General features: G+C 44.7%; 1 protein-coding gene across 1 annotated transcript in view; it reads left to right on the forward strand.

Moving 5' to 3' along the window:
* Positions 1-623: 623 nt before the first annotated feature.
* spred1 (sprouty related EVH1 domain containing 1) overlaps positions 624-20,956 on the forward strand; it is a 34,305-nt gene continuing 13,972 nt past the window's right edge. The window contains exons 1-3 of the mRNA XM_037072767.1: positions 624-1,551; positions 13,833-14,103; positions 18,790-18,958. Coding sequence (XP_036928662.1) covers positions 1,520-1,551; positions 13,833-14,103; positions 18,790-18,958 — 472 coding nt within the window. The 5' untranslated portion in view covers positions 624-1,519. The remainder of the gene's footprint in view (positions 1,552-13,832; positions 14,104-18,789; positions 18,959-20,956) is intronic.

Here is a 20,956-nt window from a genome sequence, read left to right on the forward strand (position 1 = left end):
ACTCCTACTCAGCCAACTTTGCAAAGGTGCAAGCTAAAAAATCTTGCATCTATCTTGTGTTGTAGTGATTATCATTTTTTATTTACCGCACAACCACATTCTGACATATCAAACCAGCTAGAATAACAGATATCAGTTGCATGTTTCATTTTCTGAAATGTCTATCCTCAGACTTTCACTTTACCTCTGGTTTCAAGCTATGCACGTTGCATTATGACTGATTGATATACAATAATAACTTCTGTGAGATAGCAATACAAGCTTGGCCTCAGCCACATAAACCATGAAGGGAATCTTAATGTAATTCCACGTGCTGCAGCGGTGCTTGCTGCGCGCATTTAAAGCACTTCCCCACGATTTTACATCCAGCCTGGCCCCGGGGGGCGGTGAAGCAGCTTTAATGAAAGAAAACAACAGAAATTGTTAATGGCCGTGTGTGTGTGTGTGTGTGTGTGTGTGTGTCAGCCCAAACCCTTCCTCCAGATTATTTTCTATTTTGCGTGCTATCACACGGACGCTCCCCGCTTGTATCAATGCGTGATTGAAGGGAAACTTCTTTTGGGAAGTGCGGGGACTACTTTAGGGCAAGTTTGGAGAGAAACCCCTCCTAACTTACCATATGCGGCTGCGAGAGGACGCAGTTTCGCGTGACAGACGTTATTCTTGAACGAGGCACGGCGAACCGTGTGCGGGTCGAGCGCATTTCACCGCAAGAGCGTTGTGTTTTTACTACGTCGCGGAAGGATCTAATTTTCTCAAGCGAGGGTCGACACATCCGCCCAGTTTTCCGATGTTTCATTCCCCCCGAGTTGAAAATGGAGTTCGATTAAAGCAGATGTCCAGCAAACTTCTCAAGGAGATTTTCAAGTGTATCACGCTTTTTTTTAACTTCACGCGTCGGCGTTCGTAGCTGAAAACAAGCCGAAGCCCTTTTTTTGTCGGCTTTGGATGCCTTTACTGCAAATTACTCGGACACGTTGACTGAGCAGCGCTCCACAGCGCTTTTTCAAGTGTTGTCCTGGACCCTGAAGTTGGCGAATGGATGCTCGACAGCCAGCCATAAATAACCTGCCAAACCTTCCAGTCTGCAGCGATTCCTACACGTTTTGAGGATCTATTCACGTTTTTTTTTTTTTAAATTTTTTTTTATTTTGCGAAGCGGTGGATCTCTGTTTTTTTTCCCCCCCGTTGAAGAGGATGATGCCGATGGCCCATTTGTTGTGGTCGGATTTTACTTCCAGGGAGGATAAAATGAATCAACGGTTGTCATTCCTCCTCGCGATTTAACGTTAGTTCCAGCCAGCGAGGCTAACGTTCGAGCTAGCTTCCAACTCCGGTTCTCGCAGGGACGCTTTAGCCCAGGCATGCCCCCATTGTACGCCGCTCACCCACCATCCGAAACACGGGGTTGATTTCTACATGTGAAAGGGGGAAAAATGGTGATATTTGTGGCATTTTATCCCGCCGTCACTGCGTCGTCGATGCTATTGCTAGGATTTGGATCCCCGTGAGGAAAAAAATGAGTGAAGATTCAACAAATCCAAACAACGAGTGAGTGCTACCTCTCTCTCTCTCTCTCTCTCTGTATGTCTCTTATATTTCATTTTCCTCGTTATCACGTTTTTTTTTTCTTTCTCTCGCATGGCTTCTGGTATTAACACACTCGAGTTGTGCACTTAGCAGCGCTCAATGACATTTTATCGCCGATCGACGCTGGTATTTCATCATTCCACCTTCGTGATATAAACACAGGCTTATAGCCTTTTATTTTGGAGAGCTTCGCAGGCTAACAGGAGGGTATTTTGTTGGATTACACTGCGAGTTTATGGAGGAGGGGGAAGAGTGTCTGACAAGCGATGACACGGGCCTGTAGTAGGAATGATCATCTCGTTATTCATAATTTTTGCCCTTACGATTCGGCTAACTAACGTATGTGCTGTGAGGACTCAGTGTGTGAAGGTATATTAATGGTGGCGTGCGTATAATTTACGTAACAGCATAATTACATGCCCGGGATCTTTTATTATTGCTTTATAAATGGACAGTTTGTGAGCGATCAGTCGTTGTAAACACACACATACACAGCAATAATCTAGTCTGATTTTTATTTTTTAAATTGTTTAAATACGTGCCTAGTTCAACACATCACGAACAGGGAAAGCTTCGCATTGACAACAACCCCCAGATCTCCATGTTAACTGCCGTCCGCCATTATTTCGGGACATAATCATCGATTAAAAAAAAAAAAAAAATCATCGTGCACATCATGTTCGCCTTTTCCCTCACATGTTTAAAAAAACACACACACAAAACAAAAGCCACATCGTGCCGATTGCGGCAATGTCGACGTCGCGAAAGCCGAAGATGCCATTTTTTTTCTCAATCACACTCATTTACATATCACAATCCCCATTCATAAAAAAAAAACGCTTAAAAAAAGGCGTCACGCGCACGCCCGAAACCCCCCTCCCCCCTCTCCCCCCTGCAACCCACGGGTGTCGGTCGTCACAATCCGTGCGCGGGGGGTGCTCTCGTGCACGTCGCGCCCATTTTTTTTCGGGGTCGCGTTCTGGTCTTGTTTTAATGGGCTGATCCCTTGTGTGCGCTTGTTGACAGTCAGTGAGAAATATCTGCTTCGGGAGGTGCTGCGGTCACATGATCCCTTCCATTCATAAAGTACCTGCCTGCCCATTCACAGCACTGTACACTGTTTCGCATTGCACCGACGATCGCACAAACGATCGCATTTCCTGCGCTTTTCTGCACCATGTGTCGCCGGTTTTCTCCGTTTTAGGTTTGATAGGTTTGATTTAAGCAGACGGTTTTTTTTTCTCTTCCGCCATCTCCGAGGATATTCTTTTCTTTGATAATGTGTTTTGTCACAGGGGAAGTCATATGCCCCTGTCAGCCATTTACAGTGACATGGTCTAATGTTTGAAACACACCCATGTTTTTCCCCGTTCCATCTATCTCGCCCTTTTATGAGCTTGATTGATTTAATGCATGGGGACTTTGTCCTTGAACTACACTTCTGTTTTTTTTTTTTGGTTTTTTTTATTTTACTTTATGTAACATGTGCCATGGAGGTTTATTTTCTTCAAATCAATCAACAGCAAATAGATTTACAGTCAAACCACTCGTCCTTTGTTGATCACATATTGTTTTAGGGAATTTGTTACCATTTAGCCTCAACTGTGTGATAATATGCATGTCTGGTGCTATTGATTGATTCTGAATATGTTTTCCTCATCACGTTAACCTCCACTGACAGAAAGAACAGTGAAATTAAAGCATTTCCTGAATTTAGCCAGGACTCCCCACAGTAACCTCAGGGACCCCTCGAGGCCCCCAGGTCCTAGTTTGGGAGCTACTGCCATCAGTCCCATGGATCATCAGTGGTGTGCAAGCCACAGTATGTGCTGGGTTTGTTCCACACTGCATGATGGCAGCAGCTAAGATGGCGAAGTGATCCAAACATTGTTGCTATGATTCCACCACCTTTTCTGGCTGTTGTATGATTCATAGTTATGGAGTGAACAGAACAGCGAGCGTTGCCTGTGCCATTTATTTTTTGCTCAATCGAGACTCCTCTTTGAGCTCTTTTCTGATGACATAACTATTCACAAAAAATAATGTTTGATTTTTAACACCGTGACATTGCGCTCTGGCAAGATAAATTCAGATCTTTTGATCAATCACTTGTTAAACTGTCAAAATAAAAATCACCCGTCTCTTTTAAAAAGTGGAAATTGTCAGTATGAATTTGGCTTATCTCTTTAACTGTATGCATACGAGCGTGATTAGGTTTGTTTGGTCTGCTGTAGCCTGCATTGTAAACATCGCTTTGAAAATCTCTCCAAAAAAAAAAAAAAAAAACGTGTGAAGAGATAATCCTGAAGTGGTTTTGTCTGAATGACGGCTGGCAAGCCAAGCTGGTGTGCACACACAGCACACCCTTTTTTCTGAGAACATGTTACTTGGCCTTGGCGCAACTATGTTCACAAGGCTGAAAAGACAAGAAGGCACATAAAGCCTTGTCAGAATTTATTTTTTTTTTATTTTTTATTTTTTTGCTCTGCATCTGCGCCGGGATGCGTGCGGAGAGTGGTGTGACGCGAGGCTAATTTTGCTGAAAAGGGGACTGTGGTGCAAGCTGCCTCTTTGCTGAATGTCACGTTTATCTGAAATATTTATCTCAGCCATGGCAGTCGTCTGTTGAGGTGCTGGTACCTTTTTTTTTAAATCTGTAAACCAAAGATACTCTTTGTTTTTCATATTCATTGTATTCATGTGAATAGCTTGTATTATAAAGCAATTTAACCCCTGCGAAGTAAAGCTCAGCAACACATTGATTATTATAATGCTCACGTGATATGAGACTTTATACTTTTTATACTTTTTCTTAGATTTTGGATGTTGTGATATCGTGAGATGGTGTAAGGGTTGTCTTTTCCTGGTTCTAAAGGCTGTATAAATATACAGTAAAGTGACATATTTTTCCACACTAGCCAGACTGGTTTTCTTATTCTATTGTGCCTTTACCCAGTTAGTCATTAAATACACATTATTCATGTTTATTAAAATCCCTTTGTGTAAATATTTTGCAAAAGTGCCATATGAGTATTGATGTATGTTGTCAAAAATGATTAGATTTTGTTGCCAAGCACTAACATTTGTGAAGTGCTTTAAAGGAGTTTTCAAAGAATACAAGTATGCTGTGTACCACATTACAGTGTGAAAACATCGCAGTGCTATTTTAAGCCATATCGGTGTGCTGCGAGGCAAAAAATGTTACATTTCCAGTTTCTAAGTTTTCTTTTCAGAAACGTCACACGTCTCTGTCCTTCCTTAGTTGTGACTATGAGGAAATCAAAAATCAAACGGCAGATCACGTGGATTTCAGTTCATGTAGTTTTTTTTTTTTTTTTTTTTTTTTTGCTTAAATGAATCACTCGTGAGTTTTTATCAGTGAAGGTCAGTTGCCCCTATAGACGTGTGACACAGTGAACATGCACGCGTGACAGCCTCATTGTTTTAGATTCCTGCAGTTCTGTTGGTATTGTCTGTTGCCAGTCAGGTGATCCCTCGGCGCGATTCCTCTCTCTGTGTGCTCTTCCTATCTGTGTGATTGATTTGACAGCTCGGCGTTTTATCTGCCAATGTGGGTGTCGCGATCTTATCACCTGAGGGCTGTTTTTGCACTCCCATTCCTGTTGCAGAGCTTTCCAAACACATTCCTCCTAAACAACCCCCATCATGTCCTGAAACGACAAAGGGAGACAGCTACTTCAGCTGTTAGGGCTAGTGCTTTATGGCCTGGGTAATTGCCTATATCCTGTGGCCCTTATGTTAAGCTAAATAATTTCCTGGACCTTTTTTTATAGTATTATTTGGGGTTATTGCCAGTTGTTGGGTATGACCTCCATGAAGCCTTAGCTTTACAAGCTGCACTGGTGTAAGCTACGACCGTGTCTTACCTTTGACAAAGTCTGCTGAGCTGAACACATCTTTAGTTTTGCTTCTGTATTCTTTTGAGGAAGTGTCGCTTGTGACCACAGTGGTTTACAGAGACTAATGCAATGTATTAATGTACATAGGCGCCCTTGTACCAGTGTTTTAGGCATGTTCTCTCACAGTTTATTATGTTTAGATGTGTCTTAAATTAAGCGTTGCATTTCTCCCAAGTTGACCTTATTTACTTTGGGTGAGAGGTTGCATAAGCCTAAAAGTTTGCATACATAATTATTCTGGCGTGCTGTACGCCTGTTCTAAATGAAGTCGTCGTATTGTTTGTGTGATTAACGACAATGATCCTCTGTATAACCAGAGGGCTAGGACCGTCTGTAACCGAGACCAGCCAACAGACTGAACAGGCCTTGTATAGTGGTGGACTGTTCCATTCCCATGGCCAGATTTAGGCCTGGATTCTGTGTATTTTAAACCCAAGCCACTTCCCTCTTATAATTTTCATTTCCTCTTCAAGTATTTTAGGAGTGTGCATAAACTGGCGTAAATGTCAGCAGTGTATTTAGAGCATATTTCAAACAAATGGTCTTGTTTATAAAGACAAAGACCTGGTGTGGACCTATTCTGTGCATGTAGGCCGTGAAGCCTACACCAAAAAACATCCATCACAACAACAAGATAGCGGGGCCTGTCTTTATTTCTCTGTCAAGACAGGCCTCTGATGTTTGCAGGCCATATCTCAGTGCCTCTAAGAAGTGCTTTAACACCAAGTGTCTGAATTGTGGATATTGTTTTCAGTTGTGCTGCATGCAGAAGCATGAAGGCCGGGCCTTGTTATGAGGCTCTTCGCTGCAGCTGGGCCGAGATGGTTCTTTCCTGCGAGGCCACAGACATAAAAGGGCGCAGATGTAAATCCTAAACCTTGTGTCTTTGATTGAGTTTCCAAACACTTTGAAAACAGGAAGGGGTTTTTGTGTGTGTGTGTGTGTGTGTGTGTGCGCGCGCGCGAGCGCGCGGCTCACACACACGCGCACAAACACACACACACACATGTTTATTTCTCTGGGAACATTTGGCGTATGTTTCTGGGAGAGATAGGTCCCGGATCCTAGATGAGCGAATTTCAGCGGACATAGCTTTATGTTATCAAATAAATGAACTCATGAGTCACTTCCAACAAGATTAGAACTTGAGACTTGTAGGAACATATATTTTTATCTCCTCACTCACTTTTGATCAGATTTTATCCTGTCTGGTGGCTATATTTAGAATTTGGAACAGACTTTTATTGGTCGGTTAAAGTGTCTCTTGATGCCTTCAGCTCCACGAGGCGTTCGGTGGAAATGCGTTTTGAACGTGAATCTAATTGATTTTCAAGATGTACTAATATGTTGGTTTTCTGAAGATGATGATGTTGTGTTATTCCCGACAACAGGGCACGCTGTGATGGTTTACAACTTGTCATAGCAGTTTCTCTTTACATCCATGGGCCATCATCATGGTTTGGTGGTTTGTCCTTCCCCAGTGGCTCCTGAGCCGTATTGATGGTTTCTCCCACAGTTAAGACGGCCGCCTTGTTCCCTCGGCTTCCCGTCTCCCCCCCTTGGTCTCGGAGTAACTGACGAGCAGACGCTCTGGTCCCTGGGGACTACTCTGACATCAAAGAAGACCAGAGACGCCGCAGCAGTTGAAATTTGTGGTTCCTCTTTCTTTTTTTTTTTTGTAATGGCAAGCGCAAGGTTTTAATTTTCCAAATGCTTGTGGTTCAAATTAAGATCATCTCAATATGTGGACTTGATTGATGTTTGAGAATAGTTTTTTGGCATTTGATACACATATGGGATCCTTTTGATTTACAGCACCACGGCGCGGCGGCACCTCGAACATTGTTGTTGGGGTTTCGAGTCCAATCCAGTAATGGAGGGGTTGGTTAGAAAATCAATGTTAGAAACGCTGTCTGTGTGAGCAGTTTCGACATTCATTTGCTGGTTTTCGGTCTATCTTTTGATTCGTGTTACGGGCTGATTTGACCCGCAGAGTGCTGCCTGTGATGGATGCTACCAGAAGCTACTATGACCGGTTAATTTGTCGTCATGTTCGGAGATCTTTCTGTGAAAGGATGGTGCTAAGCTCAAAGTGTAATCTTGCCGTGTGTTGCAGCAGCAGAGTAGGCTTGTGTTTTTTCCTTTTTTTTTCCCTGAGTCAGTTGGTAGCTAAGCTGAATGTTCTTGTGAGGGAGATGACTCACCAGCAGCCTGAGGTGTTGAGAGGAGATAGGGCAAATTTCTCTTTCACTTCTCTTTCTATAGCGAGCGTATTAGTTTTCACTGTGGCTAATGTAGCAGGCGTGTGATGCCAGCTGCCTGATGGTGTTCCTGTAGGCATTGTCCCATTATTAGGCCAGTTTTTTATTAATGGCTAACAGACAGCCCCTTCAAAAGTGCCTTGTTCTGGGCCTTATGTCATAATTTGCACTGCATCCGTGTTGGGTCATGTTGGTGTTTGTTTTGGGTTTGTCTGTACCCTTGAGTTTGCCACTGGTTATTTAGGGGATTTGAACCGTGGCTAATTGGCCAGCTAGCTCGCACCGTTCAGATTAGATGCACTGCTGGAATCGACGGTCGAGTCCCAGATTGCATGTTATTCATTTCTTCAATGAGGCGTGATCGCTGCGAAGGAACTGCACCACTTTTATCCACTCACAACTTAAGCTCCAAGTTGTCATTTGTTACTCTGGATTTTTGTCTTGGAGGAACATATTATTGTATTATTTTGATTTTAATTGCTGTAGGTCATTTGGCAAGTTGATCAACATTGAATACATCCAAGATTGCATCTTAGTTAGGGTTACAGCTGTTGAAGATATTTAAAAGAGGCATATTTTAGCTATAAAACTACATTTTTTAAAAGAAAGTCTAGAGAATGAGTCACACACAGAGGAGCATTTCACACATCTACTGTTCCCCCCTCTGCTCTCCTAGTGATTGCTTTCCTTTTGGAGGATAATCTATAGAATCGGATTGGGATAAGAAGCTTGTGTTTATTTTCCCAATGATATTTTAATGATTTTTCCTCCCCCTTAAAAGTCCAACAAACCAAAGTGGCCTAGTGGAGCTTGACCGAGCTTGACAGCCTTCCTCCGGTTTTGATACAGGGCAGAGATGGGGAGGAAGAGGGGTGATGGAAAAAAAAAAGAGGTGGTGGTGGGTGGGTGTTGGGGGTACTTTTCTCCCCTTTTCTGATGCTAATGAAAGGAGGAATGGTTTTCCAGCTTTTAGCTTGCAGAGTGTGTCTCTCCTGCAGCATGCTCCGCTGCCTGGACATTGTGGGAGGACAAAACTCCAGGCCCGGGATCCAATAACGTGAAATTTCAGCAGAGAAGCGGCCATTGTGTAGAGAGAGGCAGCCGGGGAGGGGTTGGGTAGAAGGGGGAGACGGAGCGGAGGAAAGGGAGGGTGACTTGGCGAGCCCCCAGGGCTCAGGCCACATCCTTTCTCTCTCTCCTCTCCTCCTGCACTCCTCCTCTTCCTTCTCCTCCTTCCCTTCTTCTCCCCCTCCTGTCTTTCTTACAATGCCCCACCATAGCCCTGTCCTCACCTCCCCTCCACCACTCCCCTCTGGGGTGGGAAGCCCAAGGCTGAGACAGGAGCAAAGCATGATGGCATGCTGGAGCCCAGTGAGCCATGGGCCAGAGCAGCAGACAAACGGCCACTTTGTCGACTTAGGAAATGGTTGTCCCAGGATCCCCCTTCTCCACCATACACTGGAGCAGCCGGCCTGGAGGCTCAGGCCTGCCTGGTCTGCACGTGCTCCCCCATCACGCCTTCTCTTCTCTTCTCTTCTCTTCTCTTCTCTTCTCTTCTCTTCTCTTCTCTTCTCAGTGAGATACTGTTGATTCTTTTACTCATGTTGTTATCATGATGTAATGAAGCCATAAAGGCCTGTATACATCCTTTTTTATGAATTGAAAAGGCCACATTCAAATGCGGGTGGGAGCTGTTGACTGTCACCTTGGTCTCCACCCTGTTCCCATCCACAGCCACCGCCTCCGCCTCCTCCTCCTCCTCCTCCTCCTTCTCCCCCCACAGTCCTCCGTTCCACTCTCACCCCTCCCTCTGTTTTTCTCTCCTGCTTTTGGTCGGAAATGAAGTCAGTCATCCAGCAGAATAACTTGGAATAATTTGGAATGGGGGGCTCCTTTTCTCTCTATCTGTCTCTCTCTCCCTCCCTCCCTCTTCCCCTCCTCCCTCTCTCTCCCCCCTGTTTGCAGGGCCCAGGCCAGCTGATCTGCTTCCGCTCTCAATTGTGTGTCCAGTCGACTGTGTGCTCCCAGCAAGGGGCGTGGAGGCCAGCCTTTGTCTCCACTATCCCTCTCTGAACTCTGTGTGTGTGTGTGTGTGCGTGTGTGTGTTGCAGCAGCAGGTTGCACTCAAATATCTTTTTGGACCACTGACTGTTTTTACCATAAGAAAGGAAAGATTTTTGTATCAGGGAGTCGAAGGAGAGAAGCGGATGGACCCTTTTATTCCCTCTTTTAAAAAGATTTCTTTAAACAGATCTTGTACCTTTTGTTTGTTGTTGGTTCAGCTGAGTTCAGGTGTTCCAGAAGTGTACCTCAGAGATTTGGTTTGACCTGTATTGACCAAATACAGAAGTGGTCAGTTTTGTTGTAGGTGTTCCACTTGCTCTTAAAACATGGGTGTTTTAAGTTGGATGCCAAAATGCATGTATACGATGTCCACTCAACTTCCTCCCCGGGCCCGGCCCCCCTCCCTGTGAGTGTCACGGTTGCTGGCATGTGTGTGATGGTAGGTCTGAAGGGTCAGGGCCTGGTCATTGTGCCCTGGTCATGGCTGAGTGACACCACCGCCTGCCTTCTGTTCACCCCAGGGACCCCTGCCTGATTGACAGCCCCTCCTGCACCCATCACCCGCATCCTTTATTGGGGGCCATGGAGGGGTGTAACAGCAGCAGTATTTCCCCTCTTTTACTGCCTGTTATACTGCTCAAAAATGCATTTCTCTACAGTGGCAGGGGTTCTCATGTGAGGTTAAGCACTACTTCTGTATCGCTGTTATAAGGTGTAACCAGAAAGGGTGTTGCTGGAAGTTTCAAGGGGGAAGTTGAGCTTGTGTTTTACTGTCAGTCTCCCACGACCAAGCTCAGTGGCAGCACACGAGAAGGAGAGAGAGCCGACAACAGTCATATGAACACATTTGGGTCGATTCAGTTCAATCAGATTCAGTATTTCTGTATCTGTGTCTGTTATCCAACCCTTCATTCATTCACACTTGCTCATATTTATTTGATTAGCAGAGCAGTTGCTTATTTTTGGATCTGTTCCCTCATCAAGTGGCAGAAAAAAACACAGCTTAATATTTTAAAAAATGTCCTTGGAATGATGATGATTATTAAAACAACAACTAAAATACTTCCAGTGTTGTCCACCTTTGTTTGCACCATGACTAACAAGGCCTGCCGAGCATACAGATAGATTGGCAAGGCATCAACTTTGAACAGGCAGTAGTGTAAACAGCTCTACCAAAATTAATATCACTGAGGGATTTGATAGCCATTCAGTCTTGGGTATATTGATTTTTGAGGAAAGATAATCAAGGATATCAGGAATATTTAATAGATCACATGATGTCTGGTTGCCTGCTTTCGATTAGGCAGATCAGCAGTTATACAAATGTGTATTTTCCAGATGACAAAAGCGTAAGGAAGCATTTTGCTTGAATTTGAAGCAATAGTAGCAGCAGAAGTAACTCAGCAGCATTACATGAAACACCTTTGGATACATCGGGGCCGCAGAAAAAGGCTGTTTACACAACATTGACATATCATCACCTTTTAATTTAATAAGGCAAACAGATGCTTATTTACACATCCAGTGGTTATGGGGCAACATTGGCGTTCATTTGAAGTGTCTCAGGCCAACTGGTCGATGTAAGTCCAAGCTGCAGTCTCTTTTTGCTCTGTTTTTGGTCCCTACCACCTCCTGAGGGGAAAAACCTGCCTTCTTTAAGTGGTAAAATGCTCCACTGTGTTCACCAACATATCCCTAACAGTATGTGTCTGCAGTTCGGTGCTGAAAAGGTAGCTTACAGGCTGCTTTTAGGGCTTTCTCTTTAAACGGCACAATGAGAGTGGTGAGAATGAACCATAACAGTAAAGTTGCGGCCCTGGCAGCTAAACAAAGAGCGAATACTTGCTGTAAAGCTGAGTAGAGCTGCAGGGTTGAGCGATAATACAATAAATCCTTCTTCATATTCTCATATTGTGTTTACGTTTGATCATTATTAAACTATCAGTGTTATATGTTTTCTAGAAGAAGCACGAACAGCAATGTGTTGTGAGAGGGGATAGTAGGATTGACTCCGTCTTGTTGGTCGGTTTATTTTTCGAGGTGGGAATCACAGACGATAACAATAGTATCACAATACAATGATTCGGCGATGATTGATAGATTGCGAGACAATCATCTAACAATATATCACAAAATCTGTCTCACTGAAGAAAACAAAATACCCCAAAAAATGCTAAGTGCAGGCATTATATATTTATTTTTCCATGGTGTCAATTTCACAGAATTTGACATTAAATGAGATGAAACAAAAGCACATAGAGTCTTCCGTTAGCACCTCTTTATTGCACACACGGAGTACAACTTGTTGATTTTCACGTGTGCCATCAACCCAGTATTAAATTAAGCCCTAAACTGGCAAAAGGCTGGACAGTCAGAAAGCAGAACAGTTCTGGAATTTAAATGTTTCAGGTGAACAGGTGCTTTCACATAAAGAAAAGCAGAGCTTCAGATTTAATGCTCACTGGCCCTTAGATTAATTACTAACCAATAACCTGGGCACTGAGGTTTGCCAACGGTGTTGGAGGCAGGGGGCCAAAGGTTAGCTTTATTGAGTAGGGCCAAGATTTAGAGAGGGGAGGACGCAGCCATTCTTCTCTCAGAGCAGGGGCTACTAGTTAACCCTGTGATATATTACGTGTTGACGTTTCTACGACTGTTTCATATTTAGTCGCTATCAGGGAAGAAATTCTTTACAAAACACTCGGGACCATGTGACGTCATCCTCATTGGTCAACGGAAACGTTGGCCAGAGAGCAATGTGTCACAAGAAGACATCCGGCAGTCGCATTCTTTACCATCTTTGCCGGCTTCACTCGGGGCTCGGTTTTTCCTTAGTCTTTAATATGTTACCAGGAAATTCTGCAAAATGCTGCCCTCAGCACACCCTGACCTTTGTCATTTCCGATGGCCCAGTTCAGTCCATGTTATCTAATCAGGGAAACATCTGACTCTAAGTGAAGGGACAGAGAGACAAAGGACATGGGGAGGGAGATTATGATGTGTAAGATGTACATTTGTGTATGATTGATAGTCAGTATGGAAGTACAAGTGTGATACAGTCTGCCCATATACTAAAACCAATTTGGTGATGGTTTCCTTTCTTTCCTACTGACTTTTAGATCTGTGTTATCACGCTCTATGGCAGTAGAACCTTTTTCCAGTTTGTGGCTGTTTGACTTTGAATGGCGACGCATGCTTTTAAGTTGCTGTATGTCCAAAAAATCTGTAACTGGAGCACCCATCATGTGTTGGGCAGCCTGAAACCACCTGGTTTTGAGTAAAATATTGAAAATCTGCAGCGGGCAGAGGCTGACCACTTGGCCACATGGTCAGTCACCCTCCGGCCGGGGTTAAACATACACTGAAAGCTTCACGCTTCAGTCTGTGAGTTCATTCCCTAAAACAGAAACATACATTTAATCTGCGGTTGAGTTATTGACTTTGCTCCTTCATGTCCTATTTTTAGTCTTTGTTGCAGCTCGTAGGTTAGCTTGCTGCTAGTTAATAGCTCCTGCCACCACCCAGATTTCCCCATGGTCTCATTTGTTTTATTTAATCTGGGCATCGGAGGAGTTCTAGTGTGATGTGGCCTGTGGTGAACTATGTTTAAACACTCAAATGTGATGTAGACGGTTGAGACCCGTCTCTTCTACATCTGGGTGACTTGTATAGTGTGTTCCTAATCACACATTCACCGACCATTCTGTTTGGGCTACATACGCGTGCTGTGCTAAGGCTTGTTTATGCCGTGCTTCAACTGTATTATGTGGCCTGATATTTCATGGAGGCTGTCTGCTTTTGATTATGTTTTTGTAATCCATTTGATATTAAAGGTCATCAGAGCAGACCCTCCTGAAAAAGACCTTGATAGAAAATGTTTAAATGCTGGTCACTCCTGATTATGTTTACTAAAAGCATTGTTTTCCTCTGCTCTCTCCCCTCTCTCCTCATTCCTTCCACCTTCCTCATCTTCCTCTCCTGCCTTCCTCCTCCACAGTGACAGTTATGCGCGTGTGAGAGCAGTGGTCATGACTCGGGATGACTCCAGCGGTGGGTGGCTTCCCCTGGGGGGCGGAGGTCTTAGCTGTGTCACCGTCTATAAGGTCAGCAGGGCGGAGGACAGCAGCAGCACCCACAGTGGAGGCAGCGGAGGCAGCAGCAGCAACCTCAGCCCGTGTAGCCCCAGCCCTAGTCCCAGCCCCAGCCCTAGTCCCAGCCCCACCGCCGTGGAGTTCCACATCAAGGGCGAGAGGCTCAAAGACAAATTGGTAAGGCTGCATAAATTCATGTTACACAAGATGAGGTTGACTCTCTCTGTTATTTAGTCATTCTTTCTCTTTCACGCACATTCAGGTGCACCATCCAGAGATGGTGCATTCTCTCGGATGAGATCACCCTGAAGCCCCCGTTTCCCAAACTCCCCCCCTCTCCCTCTATGTCTCACTCACAAGCACACTCACACACAGGAAGTGGTTGTTTGGCTTTCCTCCATGGCGCAGGTATCTGAAAATAGGAGCGAACTGCGTGATGCTGTGATGCATGATGATATCATCAGGGAGAAGGGCAGATTACTCAGGAGCGAAGAATGTGGGATGAGGGATGTGGGAAATGCACAAAGAGGCTGGAAAGGGACCGAAATGATGGAATACGGGCTGGAAATTCACACTCACTCTGGTTTTCCATGAGTACACAAGGATTTGCCCACCTTTTTATGAGCATTTCCTCTGTCTTGATGTGTGATGTAAAGACTGTGTGTGTTGGTAATTAAGCCAGGAAAATATGTTCCTTGTTAGTGTAAATAAAAAAAAAACAACTATATTTTCACATAGTCAAATGGTGAGAATATAGGTCTTTGCTATGCTAATATTTCCCTCTGTAATCTTTTTAGTTGCCATGTGACCTGACACGGGTCCTATGGCTGTAGTGGGGCTGCAGAATTGATTGAAATATTATCGAAATTTGGCCAAGTTCAATATTCAAAATGCAGAGGCTGCACTTTCTGTTGGTACAGGTAAAATGCATTACAACCAGATACTGGCCTACAAATGTTGTTTTCCAAATGTAAAGAACATTGTGGTTCAGTAGAGTCATTTTAATAGTTTGTTCATTCCCTCTAAGTGTGATTAATACACGATTGCAGTATCAGTCAGAGTAATCGCAATATGATTTTTGTACCATATCGTGCAGCCAAAAATATAATTGCTTAAAGCTATCAGCAGTCAGCTGAATGAGTTTATCGGTTTGAATTCAACTAGATAATACAAAATGTTCTTGTACCCTCATCTGCATTTACAGAATGAAACAAATAATTAACCTTCACAAGCACAATTTGTTAGTATGTTGCAGTGGGACCAGAAAGTACCAGGATCATTCACAGCAAAGAAGAAACCTCACCTGCATATCTCCACTTTGACTTTAGCTGTAAACTACAGTTTTGTAGACACAACATGCAGTGGAGCATGTGCAGCTTGTGCATTACTAATACATTATTATGAATTTATATAATAATGTGTCCAGCCACTAAGATAAACATTGTAGTTTTTATACATACACATTTTGGTATCACATACAACACGCTCAGACACTGCAAAGGGCAGTTCTCTTTCCTCTTTTTCCGCAGTTTTAATCCGTATGGTATTCGCTTCAGCTGCTGTAAAGCTCATGACCTTCTTCTCACGGACTCATTCAGTGTTGGAGATGTAAAACAGAGTCAGTAGATTCACTGGGATAATCCTGGTCTGTGGTAATGAGAGTGTAAATCTGTGCATTAAAGAGAGAGACAGAACTGTCTGTCAGATGTATGGAGACCATGGAGGCCACCATGATGCACACAGCCAGTTGGCTCCTGACAATCCAACATTAGAGGCTTGTTACAGCGGGGCGTCTAAATCACCTTTTTTTAAAATCTTCTTTGACTGAACACATTTTATGTGTGTTTTGTGTTTACGCCATGTTCATGTTTTGTGCGTTGCTATCCAGGCGTGTGTGTGGCACAGGAAAGGGTGCGACGGGAATGCTGTTGTTCAGACAGGGTACAGACATGGCTCAGAGAGCTCTTTTGGGATGTGGTAAAACACCCCTATCACCGCCAGAGTCTACCCCCAGCCACCACAACAAACACCCAGCCATATGTAGGTCTGTTGGGGATGCCACCCAGTTGCCATAGTGTTGGCGCCAACCGCAGCGCTACCGACAATCTGAGGGCATCAAGAGGGGGACGGGCAGGGTGATGAGACCATGAAAACAACAGCAACAGACAAAACCACATAAGAGTATGTTAGCTAGTGTTAGACGAAACGCAGGGCAATATCAGGAGCTGTTACCACGGTGTTGTCTGAAACAGTAACGTCAGTGTTTTGATTTCAAAGGTAAATGAAAGACCATAATTATGTTGTATGAGTGATGTTGAAAACAGGATAAAAAGAGGCCTAGGGAAGAGCTTCTGAATGTTTTAGAGGGTGTTTGGTTTGATTTGTTATGTCTAAAACACGACAAAAGGAAACCACAGTTCCGAGTAGTAGATGTGATTCTCTGCCGTCTACAGAGATATCATTTTTATGCCTGAAATGGACAGAATGAAAAAGCACAGCGGCGCCGCCCCGTCATCTAGGAACCTGATCTAGATGGGAGAGAAATCAGATCAGAACAGATGCAGTGATTATGAAATCACAAAGGTCCGTTTTTTTCTTCTTCTTTTTTTTTTTTTTGGCTGGTAGAAACGAGGTGATTGGGGTGCATGAGATATGAATCAGGCGAAGAGACGTGTGTAGTCAAAGAGCAGGAAACAGAGGTGGAGCCAGATGGATGGGAGACGGAAGAGGTGGAGGGGGATCTGTCTATAAGCGCAGTGATGCGGCACAGAGTGTACTGGTGATGACTCAGCTGACTCTCCATACAGCTACCAATCACTCTCCTCCTTGCCCCCCCCCCTCCTCTCTCTCTCTTTCTCTCTCTCTCTCTCTCTCTCTCTGTTTCTCTCTCCTTCACTCTGATTCTCTGACTCTCTTAAAAACTATGGCTCTAATTGGTCGATGATTACTTACCATTCTGGGTCTCGGATTATGACAAATCTATGGCTTAGCTTTCACCTCGGTCGCTGTCGTCTGTAGTGTGCGACTCCCTCTGATGCAGCTGTGAATGTGGTGCAGATCAGGCTTACTTTTAAAAAGCTCTGCCTCGGGGCAAACGGCCCTCTCGATACAGTTGTTTGTCTCCAGCGTTAACCTTGTCATGTGATTGTTTTGAATTGCCTCTGCCAGCAAAATCTGTTTGATTAGCTTCAATTCAAGCAGCGCCTTCAAAAACTCAATTACATTGAACTGTTTTATTGTAATTATATTATATCCTTTAATTTCGGGATTGTTATTGAAATCTTTAAATGATTATCAGATGATGATGGCTGCCTTTGTAGAACAAACCCTAATTTCTTGCATGTATGCAAACTTAGTCCTTCTCCGTTTGACCCCCATCTCCACTCTCACACTATCTCTTCCTTACACTCTGCACGTCTCAGCTCCATCCGTCTCTGCGTCCGTGCCTCTCCTCCCCATACATCTCAAGCCTCTATGCCGTTTCTGTCCCCCCTCTCTCTCTCTCCTTTTTTTTCCCTGTCAGGGTGGACTCCTCCTCCTCTCTTTTCTCCGAGCGCGGTGTGGAATGCGGTGTTAAGTATCGTCCTTCCATGCAACTGTGATACTTCCTCCTCCGTTGGCCTCGCTGCGCGCTCACCTTACCTGCTCCGGCTCCATTCAGTCTCGCCTCCACAATCAGCCCCAGAGGCGCAGCAGACGCCCCCCCCCCACCCTAGCCACCTCACCCTCACCCTCACCCTCACCTACCCCACCCCTTCCTCAACAGCCCATCCTCCTCACATGCATCCCTCTCATCCTCACTGGCTTAACCTTTGCCCCCCCCTTGTCTTGGGAAGGCACGTATGCGATATTGACATGAGGACAGAAATTAAGCAAAACATCTTCCAGCACACTGAAAACCAGCTCTCGCTCAGATGAAATGTATACCTGTGTGTGCCCTCACTGACACACATATCGCATATCATCAACCTCTCACTCAGCAGCCACGTCTCAACCTCTTAAGCTGTGCGTGTTGACTGTTTTTACGGATCGACGGCTAACGGTACGGTCTGCTTTCAGTTGTCGAGTATCAGTTTGTGGCCGTCCTCCCAAGGCGAAGATGCACAGCGTAGCGCGTGGGTCACTGAGCTTTTCACCACACCGGCTCCGGCCACTCACAGTTTCTCTCGCGCGGACCGCCATGCGTACGCTCACACATTCACACCCAATTAAGCCACCTCTCGTGCACGTTGGTTAAAAAAAAAAAAAAAAAAAACCTCAAAGACTGTAATGGCCGTCTCTCATTTCATTTAATCTGCCTAGAGGAAGGCCGGGAGGCGGCCCAGTAGCCCTGATTAATAATAGGCTTTGGAAACACAGTCTCTCTCTGCCACACACTTGGGCTGCCTGGCTCCAAAACATACATAACCTCCCCTTCTTCTGCCACCACCGCTGCTCTCTGACTTTATCATCATCTGTAATGAAAACCCCACCATTTAGAATGTGTTTTACAAATTATCCAAAGAGGTATGTGAAATTATTGGGTTTAGGAAGATTTCTTTCTTTTCTTTCTTTTTTTTTTTTTTTTGGTTTTCTATTTTAGAAACTCTGGAGTTATGTAGTTCCAGATGCAGGCCTCTGCTCTCAAGCTCTTACTCTCTGTTCTCGTGTTGCTATGGAATGATTGAATGTGACACGTTTAAACTTGGCTTAGGGTGAGGGGAACGATGAAGGATGTCCATGCATGTTCTCCAGTTAGCTTCATCCTAATACCTTTTTAAATGAGGCAGTTTGTGGCCTGCATGCCAACAGCTTGAAGTTGACTAAATGTGGTGCCTTATTTCACTCTCAACTCAATTCTGTGTGTGTGTGTTTTGTTGTCAGGTGGTCCTGGAGTGTGTGCTGCAGAAAGACGTAGTATACAACAAGGTCAACCCCATCTTCCACCACTGGAGGATCAACAACAAGAAGTTCGGACTGACTTTCCAGAGCCCCGCTGACGCCCGTGCCTTTGACCGGGGCATACGTCGGGCCATCGAGGACATCAACCAAGGTGTGTGTGTAGCCGGGTAATGAATGGTGCCTGCGTGTGTGTGTGTGTTTTTTTTTTTTTTAAACACTGGGTTTGTTTGGAATCCCCTCTAAGAGGTTGCCCTATACTGTATGTGTTGGCAGACGTCCAATACGTGTAAAGTAATACGGGTGTATGTGTATGAACATGGCGTGCATTCTGTTAGCGGGTGTCTACAGCCTGCATTCCTGCCCGTTTGTCATTGGCTTTGTAATGGCTGACCTAGCATCTGTGCTAGGAGAGATGCATAGTGTTGATTAGCGTTGATGACTTCCCCCCACTGCTACCTGCTCACTCACCCAAGCATTACCCCTCGCACGTTATCTTATCAGCGCCAGCTGCCCAGATAAACTCTCTGCTTCCTGTAGAGACTGGCAGGGCAACGCTGCGCCCAGACAGCTGACTGATATAGGACAGGGGAGGGAGGGTTGTTAAGAAAGACTGGGGGCAAGAGTCAGGACAAGTAGGAGGAGTGGCAACCTGAGATAGGGAAGACGAAACTTGACCATTGTGGGCTTTTGTGCTGCGCAGACTTGGTAGGTCTAGTCTAAAAAAATAAAATAAATAAAGGCAGGGTTCATTCTGTCTGAGCTCACTGTGGCATTCGTACAATTTTTCTTTAAGCTAAAGTAGATATCACACTCTGTTGGAGCTGAGTCTTTGAGTTTAGTTAGCAGCTTTGGTTTCTGATAAGCATTATTTTTCAGTACAGTGCCAGAGGTTGCAAAGTCATCCAATTAGCAGGAGAGTTGCCAGCTCAGCAATCTGCCACCCAGCCCCATGTTACACAAGAGGCTGGCTGGCTGGCTGGCTGGCTGGGGAGCTATAATCTCCTTTACCCTCTAGACCTGGGAACCCCGGGGAGCATAGAGGAGGTAAAGCAGAACATATCGTAAAAGGCTTATCACCACGAGGCATCAGTCGCTTCTTGCCCACAAGCGTTTATCTGAGATTTGCACTTCCTGGGCACAAGTCCACACACAGTCTAGGTAAAAGGTAATCATGGGCAACAGCTGTAGGGCTGGCTTTGCAAGTCGTTCTGCCTGTCATCTTCTTTCCCGTCAAAGCAGGAGAACAAAGAATCATTGAATGCTATGAACAAAACTATATTAATGAAAGGATAGCAATGTCGTATCAGAGGTAAGGGCTGCTTGGTAGGTGTAGAAGTTGGTTGACTTTGGCTGTGGAACTGGATTTTACATGAGGAGATTGACAAAAAATTCATCAGCAATCATTAAATGAATCCTTTTAAGTGAAAATGCCCAAAATGATTTACTGCTACCCCCTCAAGTATAGATAATTGCCAGTATTCTTAATCCTCTATGATACTACTTTTGTATTTTGAAGTGTTTGAAGAACTATTTTCACTTTTTTCAGGAGATTTTATCGACCAAACAATTATTGGAGAAAATTAACCTGCAGATTTAATCAGCAATGAAAGTAATAGTTAGTCGCAGCCCTAATTCACATCACAGGATGCTTCGGGAAGAAGGTTGAACGTCTCTGAATCCCCGTCAGTGTTGATTAAACACATCGCCCTCACCCAGAGGCTGTACAGTGTCTGTCTGTTAGTAAACGCTTCATCTCTTTCCTGTGAATGTCAACTACAGCAGGTGATGGTGAGTTTTCGTCTCCCCAGTGCCTCTCTCTCTCTCTCTCTCTCTCTCTCTCTCTCTCTCTCTCTCTCTCTCTCTCTCTCTCTCTCTCTCTCTCTCTCTCTCTCTCTCTCTCTCTCCCTCCCTCCGCTGTCCTCTCCTGCCTCTGCTCTCCTTTCTCTCCTGGCATCTTCTGTATTCTGCCGGTGTTGTGTAATGCCTCTCTTTAGCTCAGGCAGGCAGGTTCTTCTGTATTCCTGTTGCATCGTTCTGCTGCTGGACTGCTGCGTGAATGTGTGTGGGGAGAGAAGAGGCAGAGAGAGAGAGAGAATATGTTTTGCCTGTGTGTGTGTGTCAGTCTTGCAGTCCTCTGTTGCCATGGCAA

This window comes from Acanthopagrus latus, chromosome 16 (genome assembly GCF_904848185.1).
Source record: "Acanthopagrus latus isolate v.2019 chromosome 16, fAcaLat1.1, whole genome shotgun sequence".
Lineage (NCBI taxonomy): Eukaryota > Metazoa > Chordata > Actinopteri > Spariformes > Sparidae > Acanthopagrus > Acanthopagrus latus.